The sequence below is a fragment of the Kogia breviceps genome, chromosome 18 (genome assembly GCF_026419965.1).
Source record: "Kogia breviceps isolate mKogBre1 chromosome 18, mKogBre1 haplotype 1, whole genome shotgun sequence".
Taxonomy (NCBI): domain Eukaryota; kingdom Metazoa; phylum Chordata; class Mammalia; order Artiodactyla; family Physeteridae; genus Kogia; species Kogia breviceps.
The window spans coordinates 13,409,056-13,429,439 of NC_081327.1; the positions used below are offsets into that span (position 1 = coordinate 13,409,056).

General features: G+C 35.4%; 1 protein-coding gene across 4 annotated transcripts in view; it reads right to left on the reverse strand.

The window, feature by feature from the left end:
• Positions 1 to 242: 242 nt before the first annotated feature.
• The window catches only part of LOC131744952 (zinc finger protein 570), a 31,592-nt gene continuing 11,450 nt past the window's right edge, over positions 243 to 20,384 (reverse strand). For 2 of the 4 annotated variants that reach the window (XM_059045031.2, XM_059045032.2), the window contains exons 2-5: positions 20,056 to 20,130; positions 16,208 to 16,334; positions 15,783 to 15,878; positions 243 to 3,986 (exon numbers count right to left, since the gene is read on the reverse strand). In XM_059045031.2, coding sequence (XP_058901014.1) covers positions 2,632 to 3,986; positions 15,783 to 15,878; positions 16,208 to 16,334; positions 20,056 to 20,130 — 1,653 coding nt within the window. In that variant the 3' untranslated portion in view covers positions 243 to 2,631. Of the gene's footprint in view, positions 3,987 to 12,623; positions 12,660 to 15,782; positions 15,879 to 16,207; positions 16,335 to 20,055; positions 20,131 to 20,384 lie in introns of all 4 variants that reach the window. The other 2 variants (XM_067019108.1, XM_067019106.1) reach the window with 2 other exon arrangements.

A 20,384-nucleotide genomic window follows, 5' to 3' on the forward strand; every position in this document is an offset into this window, starting at 1 on the left:
GGAAAAAGGAATGATGGGGAAAAAATATGCAGTAAGTAGGCTATAAAGCTCTCAGTGTAAAAATATAGTCATTCTCAAAACTGATTCCTGGAAGGATAGTCACCAAATTGTTAACAGTGATTGCATCTGGAAGGCAATTGTATACGAGCTTTTTTCTGAAGAAAATGGTGACTATGGATTGGATGAATGGTGAATATGGCATGCCTGAGGTATAGTGAAGGAATAACTGACAAAAGCAAACATTACATAAATGTCTTTTTAATTATGAAATAGTTTAAACATATAGAAAGATACAGAGAATAAAAACCCACAACCAGCTTTATCAATTTAGAACTGGCCAGTTATTTTTTAAAGAAATTAATGATTAAAAGATACCTCCCTTTGCATCCTTTCCTCAATCTCATTTTTCTCCCTCCCCAGAGGTCATCACAATTTGATGATTATTTCCATAAATGTTATTACACTATTTCCATATGGTATTTAGCCATGAAAAATATACATAGTGTTGATTTGCATGTTTTCAAACTTTATATAAATAGGTGGAACCATATCATATAAAATACCCTCTAGTTCAATTTCAATAGTTTCTGAGATGTATCCATATTGATAAAAGTATCTCTAGTTCATTAATTTCAATTCTAACTTATTTAAACCCTAATGATTGTTTTGCTTACCCTAAACTTTTCATTTTCACAAACAACACTGAAGTGGGTCTTCATGTACATCTCCCTGAACACATAAGGAGAGGCTCTGTAGAGGTTTAAGTGTGGAATTGCTGGGTCAAAGAGTATCCACATCTTCAACTTGACTAGATATTGATAAATTATTCTTTTTAAAAAACTATTTTCAACTGCACTGTATGAATATTCCTATTGCTCCACATCTTCTGAGTAATAGGTACTGTGATGCTTTTTTTAATGTGATGATTTTGAAATAGTTCATTGTGGTTTTATTTTTTTCCCTTACTGCCGTGATGTACATTGTCAATTATTTTACTACTCCCAAATCCATCCTTTCTCTACTGGTATAAACCAACTTTATCATATGAAAAATTTCTACAAATAGATTAGATTCGATAATTTTCTTGTTCTTTAGAATTCACACCTCATAGATGAATTTCAAAACAAAGCTGTGAAATTAAAGGGCAAAAAGGCCCACTGAGAAATTTTGGTTGGAACTGCAGTGAAGTTGTAAATTAGGAGTAACTGATAACTTTGTTATTTTGAATCTCTTCAGCCTAGGCTATATAATACCCTTCAATTTATTTTATTGTTCTTCAGTTATCTGGGCCTAGAAAATCTATTGTTTTAACTCCATGAGGACATGGTCTTTGTATTGATCATGTTATCTCCTCATGTCTAAATCAGTGTGTGGCAAACAGTAGTTACTCAAAATTCACTGAATGAAAGTATATATATGCATGTGTGTATATATATATAAATGTAGTCAAACTACATTTGACTGTAGTTTTCTTCCCTCAGTCCCCTTTTGGTTTCAATTTTATAATCAATTGATAAAAATTTATAAATTTTATACGTTTTCTATGGTATAAAACAGTTTAAATGCTTTTGAAATCACCTAGATTCACCCATACAATTACCTGGGACTAATGTCTTTTTATGCTACAGTATAAATTTCTGTTTATTGGGTTTTTGGAGTTAATTGCAATACTCTGTTCTTTTCTTGATCTAAATATAAGTTCTGTATTTTTCTCAGTGAATCTTCATTGTCTTTAGTTTATCCAATTGTTTCTTTAGAAACCTCCTAAAACTGGTTGTAAGTGTTATAGTTCTACTACTTTTGTCTATATCAATTACTCATCTAGAGTACAAATAAACACTCCCACATATATTCTAAAGTTCTTAGGTTTCCCCAGTTCTGACCTGCTGCTTCCCATGATGTTCTGCTTTGTCCACTAAGGAATCTTGTTTTAGCTGTAAGGATTAAATGAGTTAATATATGTTGAGTATGTAGAACAGTGCCCGGTGCAGAATAGGCACTCAATGCATGTTAGCTATTATTATTAAATTGAATATCTGCTATATTTGATGCACTATGTTAAGTACTTTGCATGCAAATTTCTTACTTAATATGCACCAATCTACGATAGACACTATCTCATATAATACTCACATTTCTACAATACAGTATCCTTTATTATCCCTATTTTAAGAATTAAAGAAAACCCTGAGGTTTAGATAAGTCAAGCAAGTTACTCAAAATCACACAATGCTACAGTAGTGGTAGAGCTATGATTTTCCAGAATCTAAGCTCTTAGTCCTGGGAAGTGCCTAGTGCCCAGAGAGACTGGAATGAAATAAGGCTGAAAGGTATCTAAGAACCAGATAATGAAGCTCCTCATAGACAGTTTTAAAGACTGTGGATGCTAGCTTAAGAACAATAGCAAGCCAAAAAAACTTTTAACTGGAGGCAGTGATGTCTGTATTCTTACACTTGAAAAGGATCAGTTTGGGTGCATGGTGGGAAATGAATTTAAGGGGACCAAAAGTTGATACAGGAAGACCTGTTAGAAAGCTATAGAGTGAGCCAGGTGAGATGAATCTTAGACTAGGATGACAACATTAGAGATGGAGAAAAGAGTATAAATTCCAGAAGTATTTTTGAGATAGTCTACAGGACTTGGTGATTGACTGGATTGGGTGGTGACAGTGACTCCCCAAGATGGATTCTCTGATGATGAGCAAGGTGTGCATGCTGCCTGAAGGTTTTCTTGCATTCCTTACATTCATAGGGTCTCTCTCCAGTATGGATTCTCTGATGTTGGGCAAGGGATCCACAGTAACTAAAAGCCTTTCCGCAAACATTACATTCGTAAGGCTTCTCTCCAGTATGAACTCTCTGATGTTGAGTAAGGGATGAATCATTGCTAAAAGCCTTCCCACATTTAATACATTCATAGGGTTTCTCTCCAGTATGAACTCTCTGATGTTGAGCAAGGTAGGCAATCTGGCTGAATGCTTTCCTACATTGCTGACACTTATAAGGTTTTTCTCCAGTATGAATTCTCTGATGTTGAGCAAGGTGTGAATTCTGGCTGAAAGCCTTCCCACATTCCTTACATTCATAGGGTCTCTCTCCAGTATGTATTCTCTGATGTACAGTAAGGTATGCACGAAGGCTAAATGCTTTCCCACAGACATTACATTCATAAGGTTTCTCACCAGTATGAACTCTCTGGTGTTGAGCAATAGACGATCTATTGCTAAATGCTTTCCCACATTCAATACATTCATAGGGTTTCTCTCCAGTATGAACTCTCTGATGTTGAGCAAGGTAAGCAAACTGGCTGAAGGCTTTCCTACACACTTTACATTCATAAGGTTTTTCTCCAGTATGAACTCTCAGATGTTGAACTAGGTGTGCATTCTGACTGAAGGCTTTCCTACATTCCTTACATTCATAGGGTTTCTCTCCAGTATGAATCCTCTGATGTTGAACAAGATTTGATCTCTGGCTGAAGGCTTTCCCACATTCTATACATTTATAGGGTTTCTCTCCAGTATGAATTCTTTGATGAAGAGTAAGGGATGAGCTCTGACTGAAGACTTTTCCACAGTCATTACATTTCAAAAGTTTCTTCTCTGTATAGATACTCTTGGGCTTAATAGCCATTAATTTTTTTTTAAAGCTTTTATGTGTGTTATGTTTATGTACTTTCTCCTCTTTGGGGATTATCTGTTGTGTATGAAGTAGTGTGCTGGGATGGAAACTGCCCCAAGTTTTGTTATATTCTTGTCCTCTTTCATCAACAGGGGCTTCTTCATGAGTGATTGTCTTTTCCTTGAAACATGCCTTCTGATTCACTGGTTGCCTCTCAAAGTGGCCCTCACATTTCCATTCTTCTTTCAAACTGGAGTACTCAAGGCCACAGCTTGTAAGTGTTTCTATTACTTTCTGAGATGATCGCACTTCATAAATGTCCTGCTTTGGGGTTAACTCTTCAGTCTCACATACAGATTCCCAGTCTGAAAAATAATAAGAAAAAAAATGTCTACTCTATTATGTACCAGAAGGTACATTTATGAAAGTAGTTCTGAAGTGTGTAAGAACAGAAACTAAAAATAGGTCATAGAGAAACTTGAGGAGGAATGATTAGAATTATAAGAAAATCAGTAAGGTAAATCTCAGGTCAAGAAGGACTTATGTAGGTGACTGGACTCAATTATAATTTTATGCATGTATGAATAATACAGGAACTGAAATAATCTCCATTTTTATAGTTACTTCTTTCAAGAACATTCATTGAACCTTGCACCAGGTACTGTTCTATATGCTTTCATATTGGAGTAAATGAAGATCCTTACCTTCATGGATCTTATGTTCTTGGGGGAGACAGAAAATAAATGCTAAATAAGTAAATTTTATTGTTTGTTAGAAGGTACTAAGTGCTATAGAAAAAGAAAAGCAGGGTCAGAGAGATCAGGAGTATTGGTGAAGTCAAAGGTAGGAATCATTCATAAGTTAACCTTAAAGCAGGACTTCGCTGGTGGCACAGTGGTTAAGAATCTGCCTGCCAATGCAGGGGACACAGGTTCAATCCCTGGTCCAGGAAAATCCCACATGCTGCAGAGCAACTAAGCCCGTGCATCACAACTACTGAGCCCACATGTCACAACTACTGAAGCCTGCACACCTAGAGCCCGTGCTCCACAACAAGAGAAGCCACCACAATGAGTAGCCCATGCACTGCAACAAAGAGTAGCCCCAACTTGCCACAACTAGAGAAAGCCCGCATGCAGCAACGAGGACCCAACTCAGCCAAAAACAAACAAACAAAAAATTAAAGCAAAGATTTGAAGGAAGTGAAAAAGTTAGTTACTTAGATATTTAAAGAAAGAACATCATGGGCAGAAGAAACAGCCTAAAAGTAGAAGCATGTTTGGATTGTTTGAGGAATAGCAAGAAGGCCAGTGTGGCTGGAGAGGACTGAGTAGTAGGAGATGAAGTCAGGGGGTAAAGGATATAGGCCACCTAAGAAATTTGGTTTTTCTCTGAGTGAGATAGAGAGCCACTGAAGTGGTATGAGTACAGAAGTGATATCTAGTTATGATTTAATGAAAATACTGGAAGGTGGAGAGCAAGGGGAGAAGGAAGGGGACCTACTATTGTAGCAATCAGTGTGAGAAATGATAATGATTCAGACCAGAGAGATATCAGTGGAGCTATACAGAGGTGGTCAGATTCTAGGTATATTTTATAGGAAAAGCCAGAAGGATATACTGACAGATTGGATATAGAATGTAACAGAAAGAGATGAGACAAGTATGTCTTCAAAGTTTATGGTCTGAACAATGGAAGGATGGAATAGCCATCAACATTGATGGGAAAGGTTATGGATACAGCAAGCTTTGGTAGTGAGGTATAGAAGATCCAGAGTTCAGATTTAAACATCATAAACTTAATATGTGTTTTAGACTTTGAAATGGAAATGTTGAGAAGGCAGATGGACACATGAGACTAAGTTTAAGGTAGACGTCTAGGATAAGAGGTTGATATCCAAAATATATAAATAGCTCATACAACTCAATATCAAAAAAACAAACAACTCGATTAAAAAATGTGCAGAAGAACTTCTTTTCCAAAGAAGACATACAGATGGACAACAGGCACATGAAAAGATGTTCAACATCACTAACCATCAGAGAAATGCAAATCAAAACCACAGTGAGATATCACCTCACACCTGTCAGAATGGCAATCATCAAAAAGACCACAAATAACAAATGTTGGTGAGGATGTGGAAATAACTGAACCCTCCTACACTGCTGGTGGGAATGTAAATTGGTGCAGCCACTGTGGAAAACAGTACAGAGGTTCCTCAGAAAACTAAAAACAGAACTACCATATGATCCAGCAATACCACTCCTGGTTATGTATCTGAAGAAAATGAAAACCCTAATAAAAAAGATATATGCACCCCAATGTTCAGAGCAGCACTATTTACAATAGCCAAGATATGGAAGCAACCCAAGTATCCATCAACAGATGAATAGATAAAGATGTGGTATATATATACTGATACAATAGAATACTACTCAGTCATAAAAAAGAATGAAACTTTGCCATTTGCAACCACATGGATGGACCTGGAGGGTATTATGCTTAGTGATAAGTCAGACAGAGAAAGACAAATACTGTATATTATCACTTATACAAGGAATCTAAAAAATAAACAAATGAATATAACAAAACAGAAACAGACTCACAGATACAGAGAACAAACTAGTAGTTACCAGTGAGGAGAGGGAAGCAGGGAGAGGCAAGATAGGGGTAGAGGATTTAGAGGTACAAACTACTATATATAAAATAAATAAGCTACAAGGATATATTGTACAGCACAGGGAATAGAGCCAATATTTTATAATTATATAAATGGAGTATAATCTATAAAATTTTTTTAAAAAATGTATGTATTTATTTATTTTTGGCTGTGTTGGGTCTTTGTTGCTGCACACGGGCTTTCTCTAATTGTGGTGAGTGGGGGCTACTCTTCGTTGCAGCATGTGGGCTTCTCATTGCAGTGGCTTCTCTTGTTGCGGAACACAGGCTCTAGGCGCGTGGGCTTCAGTAGTGTGGCATGTGGGCTCAGGAGTTGTGGCTCGCGGGCTCTAGAGCACAGGCTCAGTAGTAGTGGTGCACGGGTTTAGTTGCTCTGTAGCATGTGGGATCTTCCCGGACCAGGGCTCAAACCCATGTTCCCTGCATTGGCAGGTGGATTCTTAACCACTGCGCCACCAGGGAAGCTCCTTTATAAAATTTTTTAATCACTATGCTGTACACCTGAAACTAATACTGTAAATCAACTATAATTCAGAAAAAAAAAGACAGAAGTCTGGACTAGAGATTTTTAAATTGGGAGTTGCTAGCATATAGATGGTATGTAAAGAGACTAAATTACTAAGAGAATGAGTGTAGATAGAAAAGGAAGGAGCAAGGAGTGAACCCTGGAGCACTCCAACATTAAGATATTCAGGAAAAGAGAAGAAACCCAAAGAGATCAAGAAGGACAAATGTAAGCAAGAAAAAATCAAGGCTGAGAACGTTAACACCACATGATATTAAAGGTTATAATAAAAATCAACTTGTTCAATGATTTATACTGAAGAAGTATAAAACACACTTTCACAATAACATACACAGTTTGGAATATATTATTAAGAAATGTCATAGAGGGGATTCCCTGGCAGTCCAGTGGTTAAAGGCTCTATGCTTTAACTGCCGAGGGCACAGGTTCAATCCCTGGTCAGGGAACTAAGATCCCCCAAGCTGCGTGGTGCGGCACCCCCCCCCCCTAAAAAAAGACAGCTAGTAATAGTAACCATTAATAAGAATTATCTTTCTTTATACACAAAGTATACATTGGGGCTTGCAAAACAACACATATGAATAATTAGATAAATAAAAGAATATAGAATAGAATATAAAAGCTATATGGGAAATTACTGTAGTATTTATACTTTTTTTCAAATAAGATTATTATTTTGCAATTTTAGAATCAATTTTAAAAAGCAATAGAAGAACTACACCTGATAGTTAATACTAATAAGGTGACTAGATAGTTTTTGCTAATGAGGTAGACGACTCAAGTTGGAGGCTAACCGTGCTGGAAAGCTGAACCATATGATTAAAGGGTTGGAGCTTTGAGCCACCATGATATCAGTCTGACTTTTGGGAAAGGAAGGCAGGCTGGAGATTGAGTCATGTTGGGTAATGATTCACTCAATCATGCCTACATAATGAAACAAAACAAAACAAACTCTGGACACTGAAGCTTGTCAGAGCTTCCCTGGTTGGTAATATTCTTTTGAATACTGAGATGCCTGCTGGGCCCTTAGGACAACAGAAACTTCACATTTGCAACTCTCCCAGCCCTCACCCTTGGTGTCTCTCCTTTTGGCTAGTTCTGATTTGTAGTCTTTGTTACAGTAAAGCTGTAATGATAATATAGCTCTTGCCTGAGTTCTGTGAGTCATTCTAGTGAATTATTAAACCTGAGGGTGACTGCAGGCACTCCCAAACATGTAGCCAGCAAGTCAGAAATGAGGGTGGCCCTGAGGATCCCCTAACTTGCAGCTGGTGTTTAAAATAAGCACAATCTTGTGGAATGCTGTCCTCTCAGATTTTGCAGTTTGGCAAACTCAATGCAAGAATTTTTTTTTTTTTTAAGGAATTCCCTGGCAGTCCAGTGGTTAGGACTCGACACTTTCACTGCATTGGGCCTGGGTTCAATCCCTGGCTGGGGAGCTAAGGTCCCACAAGCTGTGTGGCATGACCAAAAAAACAAAAACAAAAACACCATGAATAAAAAAAATTTTTTTTTTAATCCTAACATTCATCAAGAAAATAAACATGAATCCAGGATAGACTATATGTTAGCCATAAAACAAGTCTTAATAAATTTCAAAAGATTGAAATCAAATTAGCTATCTTTTTAAATCATAATGGAATGAAACTAGAAATCAATAGCAAAATAAAAATTGGAAAATCCATACATATGTGGAAATTAAACAACACACACTTAAACAACCAATGGGTCAAAGAAGAAATCACAGAAGAGTTTAAAAATATCTTAAGACAAATGAAAATAAAAATATGACATACCAAAATTTATGGGATGCATCAGAAGCAGTGCTAAGAGGGAATTTATAGCTGTGAAGGTTTACATCACAAAAGAAAGAACTCAAATCAACAATATTAACAAACTAGAAAAAGAGCAAACTAAGCCAAATCTAGAAGAAGATAATAAAGATTCAAGCAGAGATAAACCAGATAGAGAATTTAAAAAGCAATACAAAGAATCAGCTAAACCAAGAGTTGAATTTTCAATAAGATCAACAAAACTGATGAACCTTTAATAAGACTTAGAAAAACGAGCAATTCAACTAAAGTCAGAAATGGCTCTAGCCAGAGCAATTAGGCAAGAAAAACAAATTAAAAAATCCAAATTAGAAAGGAAGAAATAAAATTGTTTGTTTGTAGACAACATGATCTTACATGTAGAAATCCTAAACACTCCACAAAAGAAAAACAAACACCTGTTATAAACTAACAAACAAATTCAGCACAGTAGAATACAAAGTCAACACACACAAATCAGTTGCATTTCTATACACTAACAATGAACAATCTGAAAAGAAAATTAAGAAAACAACTCCTTTTACAATAGCATCAACAAAGAATAAAATATTTAGGAATTAATCAAGAATGTGAAAGACTTCTACAATGAAAATTACAAAACATTACTGAAAGAAATTAAAGATATAAATAAATGGAGACATTCTGTGTTCATGGATTAGAAGTTAATACTGTTAAGATGTCCAAACTATGCAAAACTATCTAGAGATTCAATGCAATACCTATCAAAATCCCAATGCTTTTTCCAGAGATAGAAAAATTGATCCAAAAATTCATATGTAATCTCAATGGACCCTGAACAGTCAAAAGAATTTATATAAAACTATCTAGAGATTCAATGCAATACCTATCAAAATCCCAATGCTTTTTCCAGAGATAGAAAAATTGATCCAAAAATTCATATGTAATCTCAATGGACCCTGAACAGTCAAAAGAATTTTGAAAAGGAAGAAGAAAGTTGGAGGTCTCACACTTTCTGGTTTCAAAACTTATTACAAAGCTACAGTACTCAAAACAGTGTGGTGTGACATAAAGATATATATATATATATATATATATATATATATATATATATATATATACCAATGGAATAGAAAACAGAGAGCTCAGAAATAAACCCTCACATATATGGTCAAATGACTTTTCACAAGCATGCCAAGACCATTCCACGGAGAAAGGACAGGCTTTTCAATAAATAGTGCTGGAAAAATTAAATATCCACATGCAAAACAAAGAAGTTGTTACACCATATACAAAAATTAACCCCAAATGGATCAAAGACTTAAACCTAAAACTTAAAACTAAAATAATCTTAGAAGGAAACATAAGGAAAAACCTTCATGACATTATATTCGGCAATGATTTCTTGGTTATGATACCAAAAGCACAGGCAAGAAAAAAGAAGACAAATTGGACTTCATGAAAATTAAAGACTTCTGTGCATCAAAGGACATAATCAACAGAGTGAAAAGGCAACCCATGGATGGAATGGGAGAAAATATTTACAAATCATGTATCTGAAAAGGGGTTAATATCCAGAGTACATAAAGAACTCCTAAAACTCAACAAGAACACAATTAGATTATCAGACTGGACAAAAAAATGTTTAGCTATATACTGTTCACAAAAAGAACACATAGAAAGTAAGAGAGTAAAGGGGTGGGAAAAACTAAACTAAGGAAATATTAACAAAAGAAGGCTAATATGGTTATATTAATATTAAGCTAAATAGTTAAGGGAAGAATCATCACTAGATTTAAAGAGTAACAATAATATAAGAATTCACCAGAAAGATAATCTTTCTGGGATACCAGAAAGATAATCCCCCAAACATATCACCTTATAAAATACTTTCAAAATACTGCTCAAAGAGATTTTTTTAAATCAATAAAGACACAGAAGAATTGACCAGCACAATTAATGAGCTTAATCCAATGAACATATATCAAATGCTGTACTCCACAAGCAGCAAACAGACATTCTCCAGAACACACAATATATTTACCAAAATTAACCCCTAAGATGTAAAAGAGGTTTCAAAGTATTTCAAAGAATGCATGTTAACTAGACCATATCCTCCAGTAACAATGTAGTTAAACCAAACAAAAAACTTCAATTTGCAACTTAAAGCTTCCAAATAATTCATAGTCAAGAAAAAAATCAACGGAAATTAGAAAATGTTGATATACAATGATAACAAAAATACTACATATCAAAATATGTGAACTATATTCCTAATATAGTCTTAAATGCTTATAATAGAAAAGAGAAAGCCTCAAAAACACTGAATTATCTAAGTTTAAAAGCCAGCAAAAAAGAGAGAGAGAAAATAGCATAACAAATACAGGAGAAATAAAATAGTAGAGGAGAAATACATGAAAAAATTTAAAAGATAAATTAGAGAGGATCAGTGAAGTAAAAAATATCTGAAAACATTAATAAGTTGAAAGATTTGTTTCTCCCTTTTTAGAAGGAAAAAGAGGTCATAATTACATATACTACCAACTTCAGATAAGAGAAAATAATGAATAACTTTATCTAATAAATTTGAAAACTTACATGAGAATTATAAATTTTTAGAAAAAATGCCATAACTCCATGACTATAGGAAGAATAAAAAACACAAAATCTTATAATAGAAATTGAATTATTAGTTTAAATTCTTTTCACACATAAAAAATCCCAGGCCAAGATGAACAAAGTTCTAGCAAACATTCAAAAGACAAATTTTTAAAAATCTTACCCAAATTCTTCTAAGGAAGAAAAAGAGGAATACTCACCAACAGATTTTATGAAATGAGGACAACCCTAATTCCAAAATCTGACAAGAAGAGTACATGAAGGGAAAAACTGAAGGCCAACCTCACTGACAAACATAGATGCAAAAAAAACTAAACAAAATATTGGCAAATAGCAGCTAGCTATGAATGGAAAAGATGAAGATGGGTTTGTCTCAGGAATAAAAGATTGGTTCAACATTAAAAATGTCATATGTAATTCACTACATAAACAGATGAAAAAGTAAAAATCATCTAATCATCTACAGTTACAGAAAACCATTAAAACTCAAAAGCTTTATACAATCAAAACTCTAGCAAACAGTAATGAAAGGGTATCTACCAGAAACATTTAAACATCAGAATTATTAATTACAAAATATTAAAGCACTTTCATTGAGACCAGAAGTTGATAAAAATGCCTGCTATCACTACTTTGGTTCATACTATATTGGTGATCTAAGACAGGGTAACAGAAAAAAGAAATTAAGGATATAAGAATTTAAAATAAAGGAACTGCCATTATTCAGAAACATGCCCGCCCACAGAAAAAGCCAAGGAAATCTAAAAATTACTAGTATTAATGGGAGAGCTTGGCAACGTTGCTGGATATAAGGTCAAAGTACAAAAGTTAACTTTATTTCTATGTATGAGCAACAAATTGAAAACACAGACACATTTAACACAGGAACAAAACTAAAATGCCTAGGAATTAATCTAATAGAAGATGTGCATGGCCTTTATGGAGAAAATTATAAAACACATTTGAAGAAAATTTAAATACCTAAGTAAATGGAGAGATAAACTATGTTCACAAATAAAAAAAATTCCAAAATTGATATATAGAATAAAATTTGGACCAAAAGCCAATAGCTTTTTGTTGTTTTCTAGTGGAAACTGACCTAAACTTTAGTTAGATGGCCAAAGGGCAAGCAAGAAATTCTGAAGAATATAAACAAGGTATAGGGACTTACCCTAACAGATATTGAAGTATTACATTAAAATATTTAAGATAGTGTGGTACTGGAATAAGAAAACAGAGATCAATGGAATGGAACAGAGCTCAAAATCAGACCCATAAATATACTATAACCTGATATATTAAGAGGTAACATTCAGAACAATAAGCAAAGAGAGCTCATTTCTTCAGTAAATGTCTGGGACATTTGGTTTTAGAAATTAAATACTTACTTCAATCTCAAAAACAATTTCAACTGGATTATGGCCCTAAATGTAAAAGGAAAATCTTTAGAAAACAATTTGAGAACACCCATATGACTTCAGACTATAGAAAGGTTTCTTAAAACAAAATATCAAAATCAAAAACATAAGCTACACAAATCAAAACCACGAGATATCATCTCATACATTTCATAATGGCTATCATTAAAAAGACCACAAATAACAAATGTGAAGAAAAGGGAACCCTCTTGCACTGTTGGTGGGAATGTAAATTGGTACAGCCACTATGGAAAACAGTACAGTGGTTCCTCAGAAAACTAAAAATAGAACTACCATATGATCCAGCAATTCCACTCCTGGGTACATATCTGAAGAAAACAAAAACACTAAATCAAAAAGATACATGCACCCCAATGTTCATAGCAGCGTTATTTACAATAGCCATGATATGGAAGCAATCTAAGTGTCCATTAACAGAGGAATGGATAAAGATGTGACATATATACCTATATATATGTATGTATGTGAATATATATAATGGAATACTACTCAGTCGTAAAAAAGAATGAAATTTTGCCATTTGCAACCACATGGATGGAACTGGAGGGTATTAGGCTTAGTGATAAGTCAGACAGAGAAAGACAAATACTGTATATTATCACTTATATGTGGAATCTAAAAAATAAAACAAACAAATGAACTTAACAAAACAGAAACAGACTCACAGATACAGAGAATGAACTAATGGTTACCAGTACAAAGAAGGTATGGGGGAGGGGCAGGATAGTGGTAGGGGGTTAAGAGGTACAAACTACTATGTATAAAATAAATAAGTGGGAATTCCCTGGTGGCCCAGTGGCTAAGACTTGGTGCTTTCACTGCAGTGGTCCTGGGTTCGATCCCTGGTCAGGGAACTAAGATCCGACAAGCCACATGGCACAGCAAAAAATAAATAAATAAATAAGCAACAAGGATATACTGTATAGCACAGGGAATATAGCAAATATTTTATAATAACTTTAAGTAGAGTATAGTCTATAAAAATATCAAATCACTATGTTGTACACCTGAAACTAATATGATATTGTAAATCAACTATACTTCATAAAAAATATATATATATTCCCAAAACTGAACAAAGGAATGAGCAGGCACTTCACAGAAGAGGACATCAAAATGGCCATTTATATATATAAAAAGATGCCAAATTTTTTTAGTAGTCAAGGAAATTCAGATGACAAGTATAATAGATAATATTTCATACCCATCAAATTTGCAAAAAATTTAAAAATTTGTCAATTCTGAATGTGGAGCAATGAATACTCTTACACACAGCTATTAGAAATGTAAATTAGTACAAGTAATCTGGAAAGTAAAATAGCATTATGTAGTAAATTCCTGGCTATATTCTCTACATGAACTCCAGCATATGTACACCATCAGTCATGTATAATAAGGTTCATAGCAGTAACATTTATAATAACATAAAACTGAAACAACTCAAATGCCCTTCAATGGATAAATTGTGGTTTTTCACAGTGGAATACATTACATTTCAACAGGAAAAATAAAATTCAAGGAAAAATAGTTACTAAAATCAACATGGATGAATCTTAGGAATATAATTTTGGGTTGAAAAAAGTCAGAATTATCTATATACTATATTTCCAATATATTTCCATATATAAAAAATTGAAAATATGCAAATATAAGGATTTTGTTTAGGGCTATATGGCACCAACAATAAAGAAAAGTCAAGAAATAATAAGCAAAATTGTAGGATAATGGTTACCCTAGTGAGTGGTAGAGATGGTCCAAGAGTAGGGAGTGATATATCACTAGGCAGGGACCCTTGAGGGCCTAAAATGGCATTGACAATCTTCCATATCCTAAGTTAAGAAGCAGGTACATTTTTTGTTATATTATTACCTAAAGTACATATTTAGTCTAATATATTTATTTGTGTATGATTTATTTAATAATAATAATTAATAAAATTTAGCCATGTATTCTTTGATACTACAGTTCCATATCGAAATTTTTCCTTAGAAAACTGAACATGAACATAAAAGATTGGGGAGAGGTAGTGGAAGGGATGGGGATGAGTTGGGGAGTAGTGTTGACAGAGATGTTTACAATGACCCTAATTTTCTTCTGAACTTTAAGTCCTTCATTTCACCTTAATGCTCCCTATGCCTATCTGAAAATCCTTCCTACACAACAAAGCTAACCTCTTAATCTCTTATCCCTCAAATGTTTTCTAGCTTCTGACCTTTTTTTTTTGGCCACACCACACTGCATGCAGGATCTTAGTTCCCTGACCAGGGATTGAACCCACGCCCCCTGCAGTGGAAGCGAGGAGTCTTAACCACCGGACCATCAGGGAAGTCCCTGACCTGTGTTTTTGTTAAAGACCATCTTCCCAACTAAGCAGACTCCTCTCTCACCTCTCTCTGAGCTTCCTTCATGTCAGCTTTCTTTTCATGTGTGCCATTTTCAGCCATATTTTATCTCTGCTACAAGCCTATCAACTGTTTGATTATTTACATAAATGTATAATACCCTAGCATCTTGTAAGTACTCTGTTTAAAGTACAAATTCAATAAATGTTGATTAAAGGAATGAATGAACTGACCATTAAGAAAAAAATGAGGCATTTAGAGATAAACTACTACTATTATAATATTAGCAGCTAACAGCTTTTGAGCTCATGAGATAGGAACTGTTGAAAGCACCTTAAAAATATTATCCCATTTTATAGATGACAAAACAAAGGCACAGAGAGGTTAAGTAACTTGCCCAAAGTTCCACTGCATGTAAGTGTCAGGATTTGAACTTGTTACTTCAGTTACAGCTGTTTGTAGTTCATCAAAAGTTCAAAAGTTCATCAGATTAGGAAAAGATTTTTTAAAGACTGGAAGAGGTTTATGAGACTGGGAAGGAAGGAGACTCAGAGAATAGATAAGAGGGGGCAAAATGTGAAAGGAGAGACAGTTTAGAATATCAACTTTGGGAGAACACACTAAAAGGACTCAAGTTTCTACTAAGACCTAGGACATTTGAGAGGAACATGCCAACAACAAAGAAGAGTAAAGAGGTGTGATACCTTTGAGTCAAGTTGCGCTGTCACCTGCAAAGGTTTTTGCCTGCCTATTCCTCTTCACTCACCTGAGCACAAGTCTTTTGTCAGCTCTGTCTTTACCATCCAGGGCTCCTTCCCTTGTTCCAACAATAATATCACACTTGGTTTAGAAAAGCAAAGTCCTGCATATAAGAAACAGAATTTGGTCATGCTGTAGACATCCCAGAACTCACATCCAATTCTTTGATCATCAGGGAAGAGAGAGCTTGCAGTAAGCCAGAGAAAACTGTGATAAGGACATGTATTCAAAGGACAGGGAAGCTGAAGCTTCCAACACAGATTAATAATAGACCTGTTCACTGCCAACTCCACAAATATTAACCCGTTACTTTGGCACAGGCAGCAGACTTTCAGCCAAGCACTACAGATGCTATCCAAAAATTCACAACAATGGTGGTAGCAAAGTGCCCCTTATGAGTATAAGCTCAATTTTACAAGAAGATATTCTTACCCAGTGATACCAAGATCCTGTAGTTCTCCAACATCACATTACTGTACAGATGCCTCTGAGAAGAATTCAGACAATCCCACTCCTCTTGGGAGAAGTCTACAGCCACATCTCTGAAGGTCACCAACTCCTGAAATGAAATAAATAAATGAAGTGAAACAACCTCATCTCTTCCCATACTCATCTCATTCATTCTGCCCCAGGCACACAGGGCTCTCCCATATATTACATTCTCAAATATGTCAAGAATGTTCCCCCTCAGGGCTTTTGTACTTCTCAGATCATTCTGTATATAAAAAAAGCAATGCCCTTACCCCAGTTGCCTATTCCCCTAACCCTCCTTATTTTTCTCCATGGTACTTAATTATTTTGTTATTTATTGTCTGCTCCCCACCTCCATTAAAATGTAAAGTCCGTGAGGGCAGAGTATGTTTTTGTTTTGGTCACTGCTATATCCCAGTTATAGAATAGTATCTGGCACACATGAGGCATTCAAATATTTGCTGAATAAACTGAATGAATGAATGAATGAATGCTTTGCAAAGTTCAAGAAGCTATAAGAGGATCAAAAATGAGACCATAAAGTGCTTGCTGTATCTCTGAAAACTGTTCTAGATCAAGCAAAACAAATGATCAATTCCATTAAAATTCAAACACTTTTATAGAGTACTTAAAATTTTGTGTAAAGAAATGAGTGTTCCACTCATAATACTGTTTTTGCTTATAGGGGCTGAGCAAAGTTCTTAAAAACTTGGAGCTATGCTATGATTCAGCTGGATTCCAGGCTTCTATAATGTGACCACCTGATGAAAACTAACATACATTATGTGTTTGTGTGTGGGGATGGATACACACACACATATACACACTTGTAAATAGTTTTGTTTTCTTACAAAATTAGAAGAGGTGAATCTGTCAAAGCAAGATTTTTAATTGGGCATTTGATACAATTTTGTCATAGTTTAAAAAACTATCTCTACAAAATAAAAATTCTTAAAATGTTTTTTCAACACACAGTAACTTTTTTTTCTTATTTAATTATATGAAGTAGTTTGTGAATTTCTCCCTCTCTGCCCTAGCAATAACATCCTTCATATACTGCAGAAACGCTCCTGTTAAGAGTTTGGTTCATGTGGTATACATGCTTCCAAAAATGTTTTCCTTAGCTTACATAAATATGTATAATAAATGTATAAATTTTTAACATACACATTTTTTCACTGAGTCTTATTTATACAATGAAAATAATTAGTGTCAACATAAGCTTAAACTCTAACCTTAAAATATTTGACCTCTAACAAAGAACCTCTTAAAATATTTGAACTCTAACCAAATACTTGGTTTCAAAATCCATTCATAATTATAATCAAACCAGTCTAAAGAGAGTCAACAGTTCCCTTAACGTTTTTGCCTTACAGAAACATGATTCCCAACGGAGAAGACAACTTTCCCTGAAGCCCTGTCATGTGGTGACTGTCTTATTTCTCACATCCCTTGTACACAGCACGTGGAGGTGAGGTAGGTGACCTCTTTGCTCCTTACACTTGTTTCCATACCATTGCCCCACCCTCTTTCCTAAAATATACCTAGTTTTCAACCTCATGAAATCTGGCTATGTCACTATCACTTCTTGTTTCCATTATCTACCAATTCCTGGTAGATACAAATTCTGTCATTACTTGAACACTTTAGCATCTGGCTCACTGTTACTCTCTCCAATGGTACTCCCATTAAACATAACCTTTGGTCATTTCAATATTCATATAAACAACCCTCCCAACAGCCTGGCCTCTCAGTTCTCTGACCCCATCTTCTCCAATAAGCTTGTCTTCCACAGTTCTACAGTCGCTCACTTCATGATCATGCCCTAGACCTTGTTGTTACCAATAAGTACAAAACCCTCCATAATCTCAACTCTCCCACTTCCACTTCCACCTCCTATATTCCAGTTTTTCCCCTCTGGTACCCCAATTAGGATAATTCTTCGACCACACTAGAACCTACAAATCATTGATCTCACCACATTTTCACTGTTCTTCACCCCCACATACCCTCACTTCCTAGAACAACCATTTGTTATAATCACTCCCACACATATACCCTCAACTGCCTGGCTCCCTCTCACTTAACTATACTCACCTGGTTAAACCACAGCCATCACTCAACATACTCTGTTTCTGGAGGCTGCACAGCTGACCTTTGCTAGAGAAATCATGCTAATTGGTCTCACTTTAAATTCACATCACTAACTTCCAGGGGGCCAAAATGATACATTTCTACCTACCTACATGATACATTTCTCTAGTCCATTCATTTCCCCCACCCTCCTAAATGACCATTTGATACTTTCTTCTCTCTCCTCAGTCTTCAATACCTCCTCCCCCATCCTTACTCTCAGCTAAGGATCTTGCTTTGTCCCACTGAAAAAACAAAAGTCATTTTAAGAGAATTTCCACAAATTCCCACAACATCTACATATCTACTTGCATCTGGCCCATAAACTCTAACTTGATCCTATTACTATAAATGAACAGCCCACTTTCCTAGCAAAGGCCAAACCCCTCCACTTGTATCCTAGACCTCAGCTGCTCTCAGCTAGGCAAGCACAGTGTTCCAGCAATTCCCTCCTCTCTCCTCTTCAATTTCCCTTTCTATTGAATCTTTAACATCAGCCCACAGACATATACCCATCTTTAAAAAACGTTGTTGACTACAGTTTCTCCTTCAGTTACCACTCATTTCTCTTCTTCCCTTACAGCTAAACTATTTTAAAGAGTTGTCTATACTTTCCATTGTTTCTCTCCCTGATGTGAAGAGGAATGACATAATATGACATACGTAACAGGATCACTTTGGCTGCTCTGTTGGGTATAGACTAAAGACAGTTAGGGTGGAAGTAGAGGGACAAGTTAGAAGAGCATAGCGATAATCCAGGTGAGAGATGTTGGTTTATACCAGAATGGAAACTGGTGGTAGTAATAAGTGGTCAGGTTTTGGATATATTTTGAAGACAGGACAAACAGAATTTCCTAATGGAAGATTTTTAGCTTGAACATCTTAGATGGGGAAGTACGTAAGAGTTTTCTAATTGATTTTCCTGTTTCTATCCTTGTCCCATTCAGTTTATTTTCAATAGCAGCCAGAGTGATCCTATTAAATGGGAATCAGATCATGCCACTCCTATGCTCCCAAACTTCCAATGGCTCATTTCACTCAGTTTGAGACATCTAAATTTGAGGTATCCATTACACAACCAAATGAAGATGCTGAGTAGGTAGTTGGATATATGAGTCTGGATTTCTGGGTTGTATACAATTTGGTAGTTGTTGGCATATAGATGGTATATAAAGCCGTGAAACAGAGTGAGATCAACAAAGTAGTGAGTGTAGATATAGCAGAAAAGAAGACTAGGATTAAGCCCTCTTAGTTAATAGGTGCTTAGCAAAAATTTCTTGAATGAATGAACATTTGGACAGAGACCAGAATGAAGAAGTTGGTCTGTATCTGGGGGAACAGCATTCTAGGCAGAGGGAACAGTAAGTGCAAGGCCATGAGTTAAGAATGTACTCAGATCACTACAAGGAAGCTAGTGTGGCTGGAACCAAGTGAGTGAAATACAGAGTGGGAAAAATTAGATGAGGTCAGAGGGTTAGCCAGGGACCAGTTTATGTAGGGCCTTGCAGGCCAAGGCAAGGACTTCAACATTTATCCAGAATCAGGTGGAAATCCATTGGAAGGTTTTTAAGAAGTGACATGATTGGTCACCCAGAAAAGTTTCAGCAGAAGGAAAATTAATGTCTGCTTGTTTTGAAAAGCAGGAAAATATTTCAGGAAAGAAAACACCAGCTCACCTGGTACATGGCCTTAAGAAGTCCAACAGCCATTCTTTCCTCCCCTTGACTCTTCTCTTGGGAAATGGCAGTGTCCTTAGATGAGTGAGATGGGTAAGAGAACATGAGAAACTAGGCTTTCCTTGCAGCATCCAGAATCATTAGCCTAGAATTTTTCTGCTTCTCTTTCGTCTGTTGCACCCTTCCCTCCAATAGAGAGAAGGCAGAATGGAGACCTAGGAATCTTCTTGCATGCAATTTAACCTGTGCTTAAATCACTTCCTAATTTATTATTTTAACAAGAGATTTTCTAGATTTTACAAATAAAAACTCCAAGTAATGTAATCATT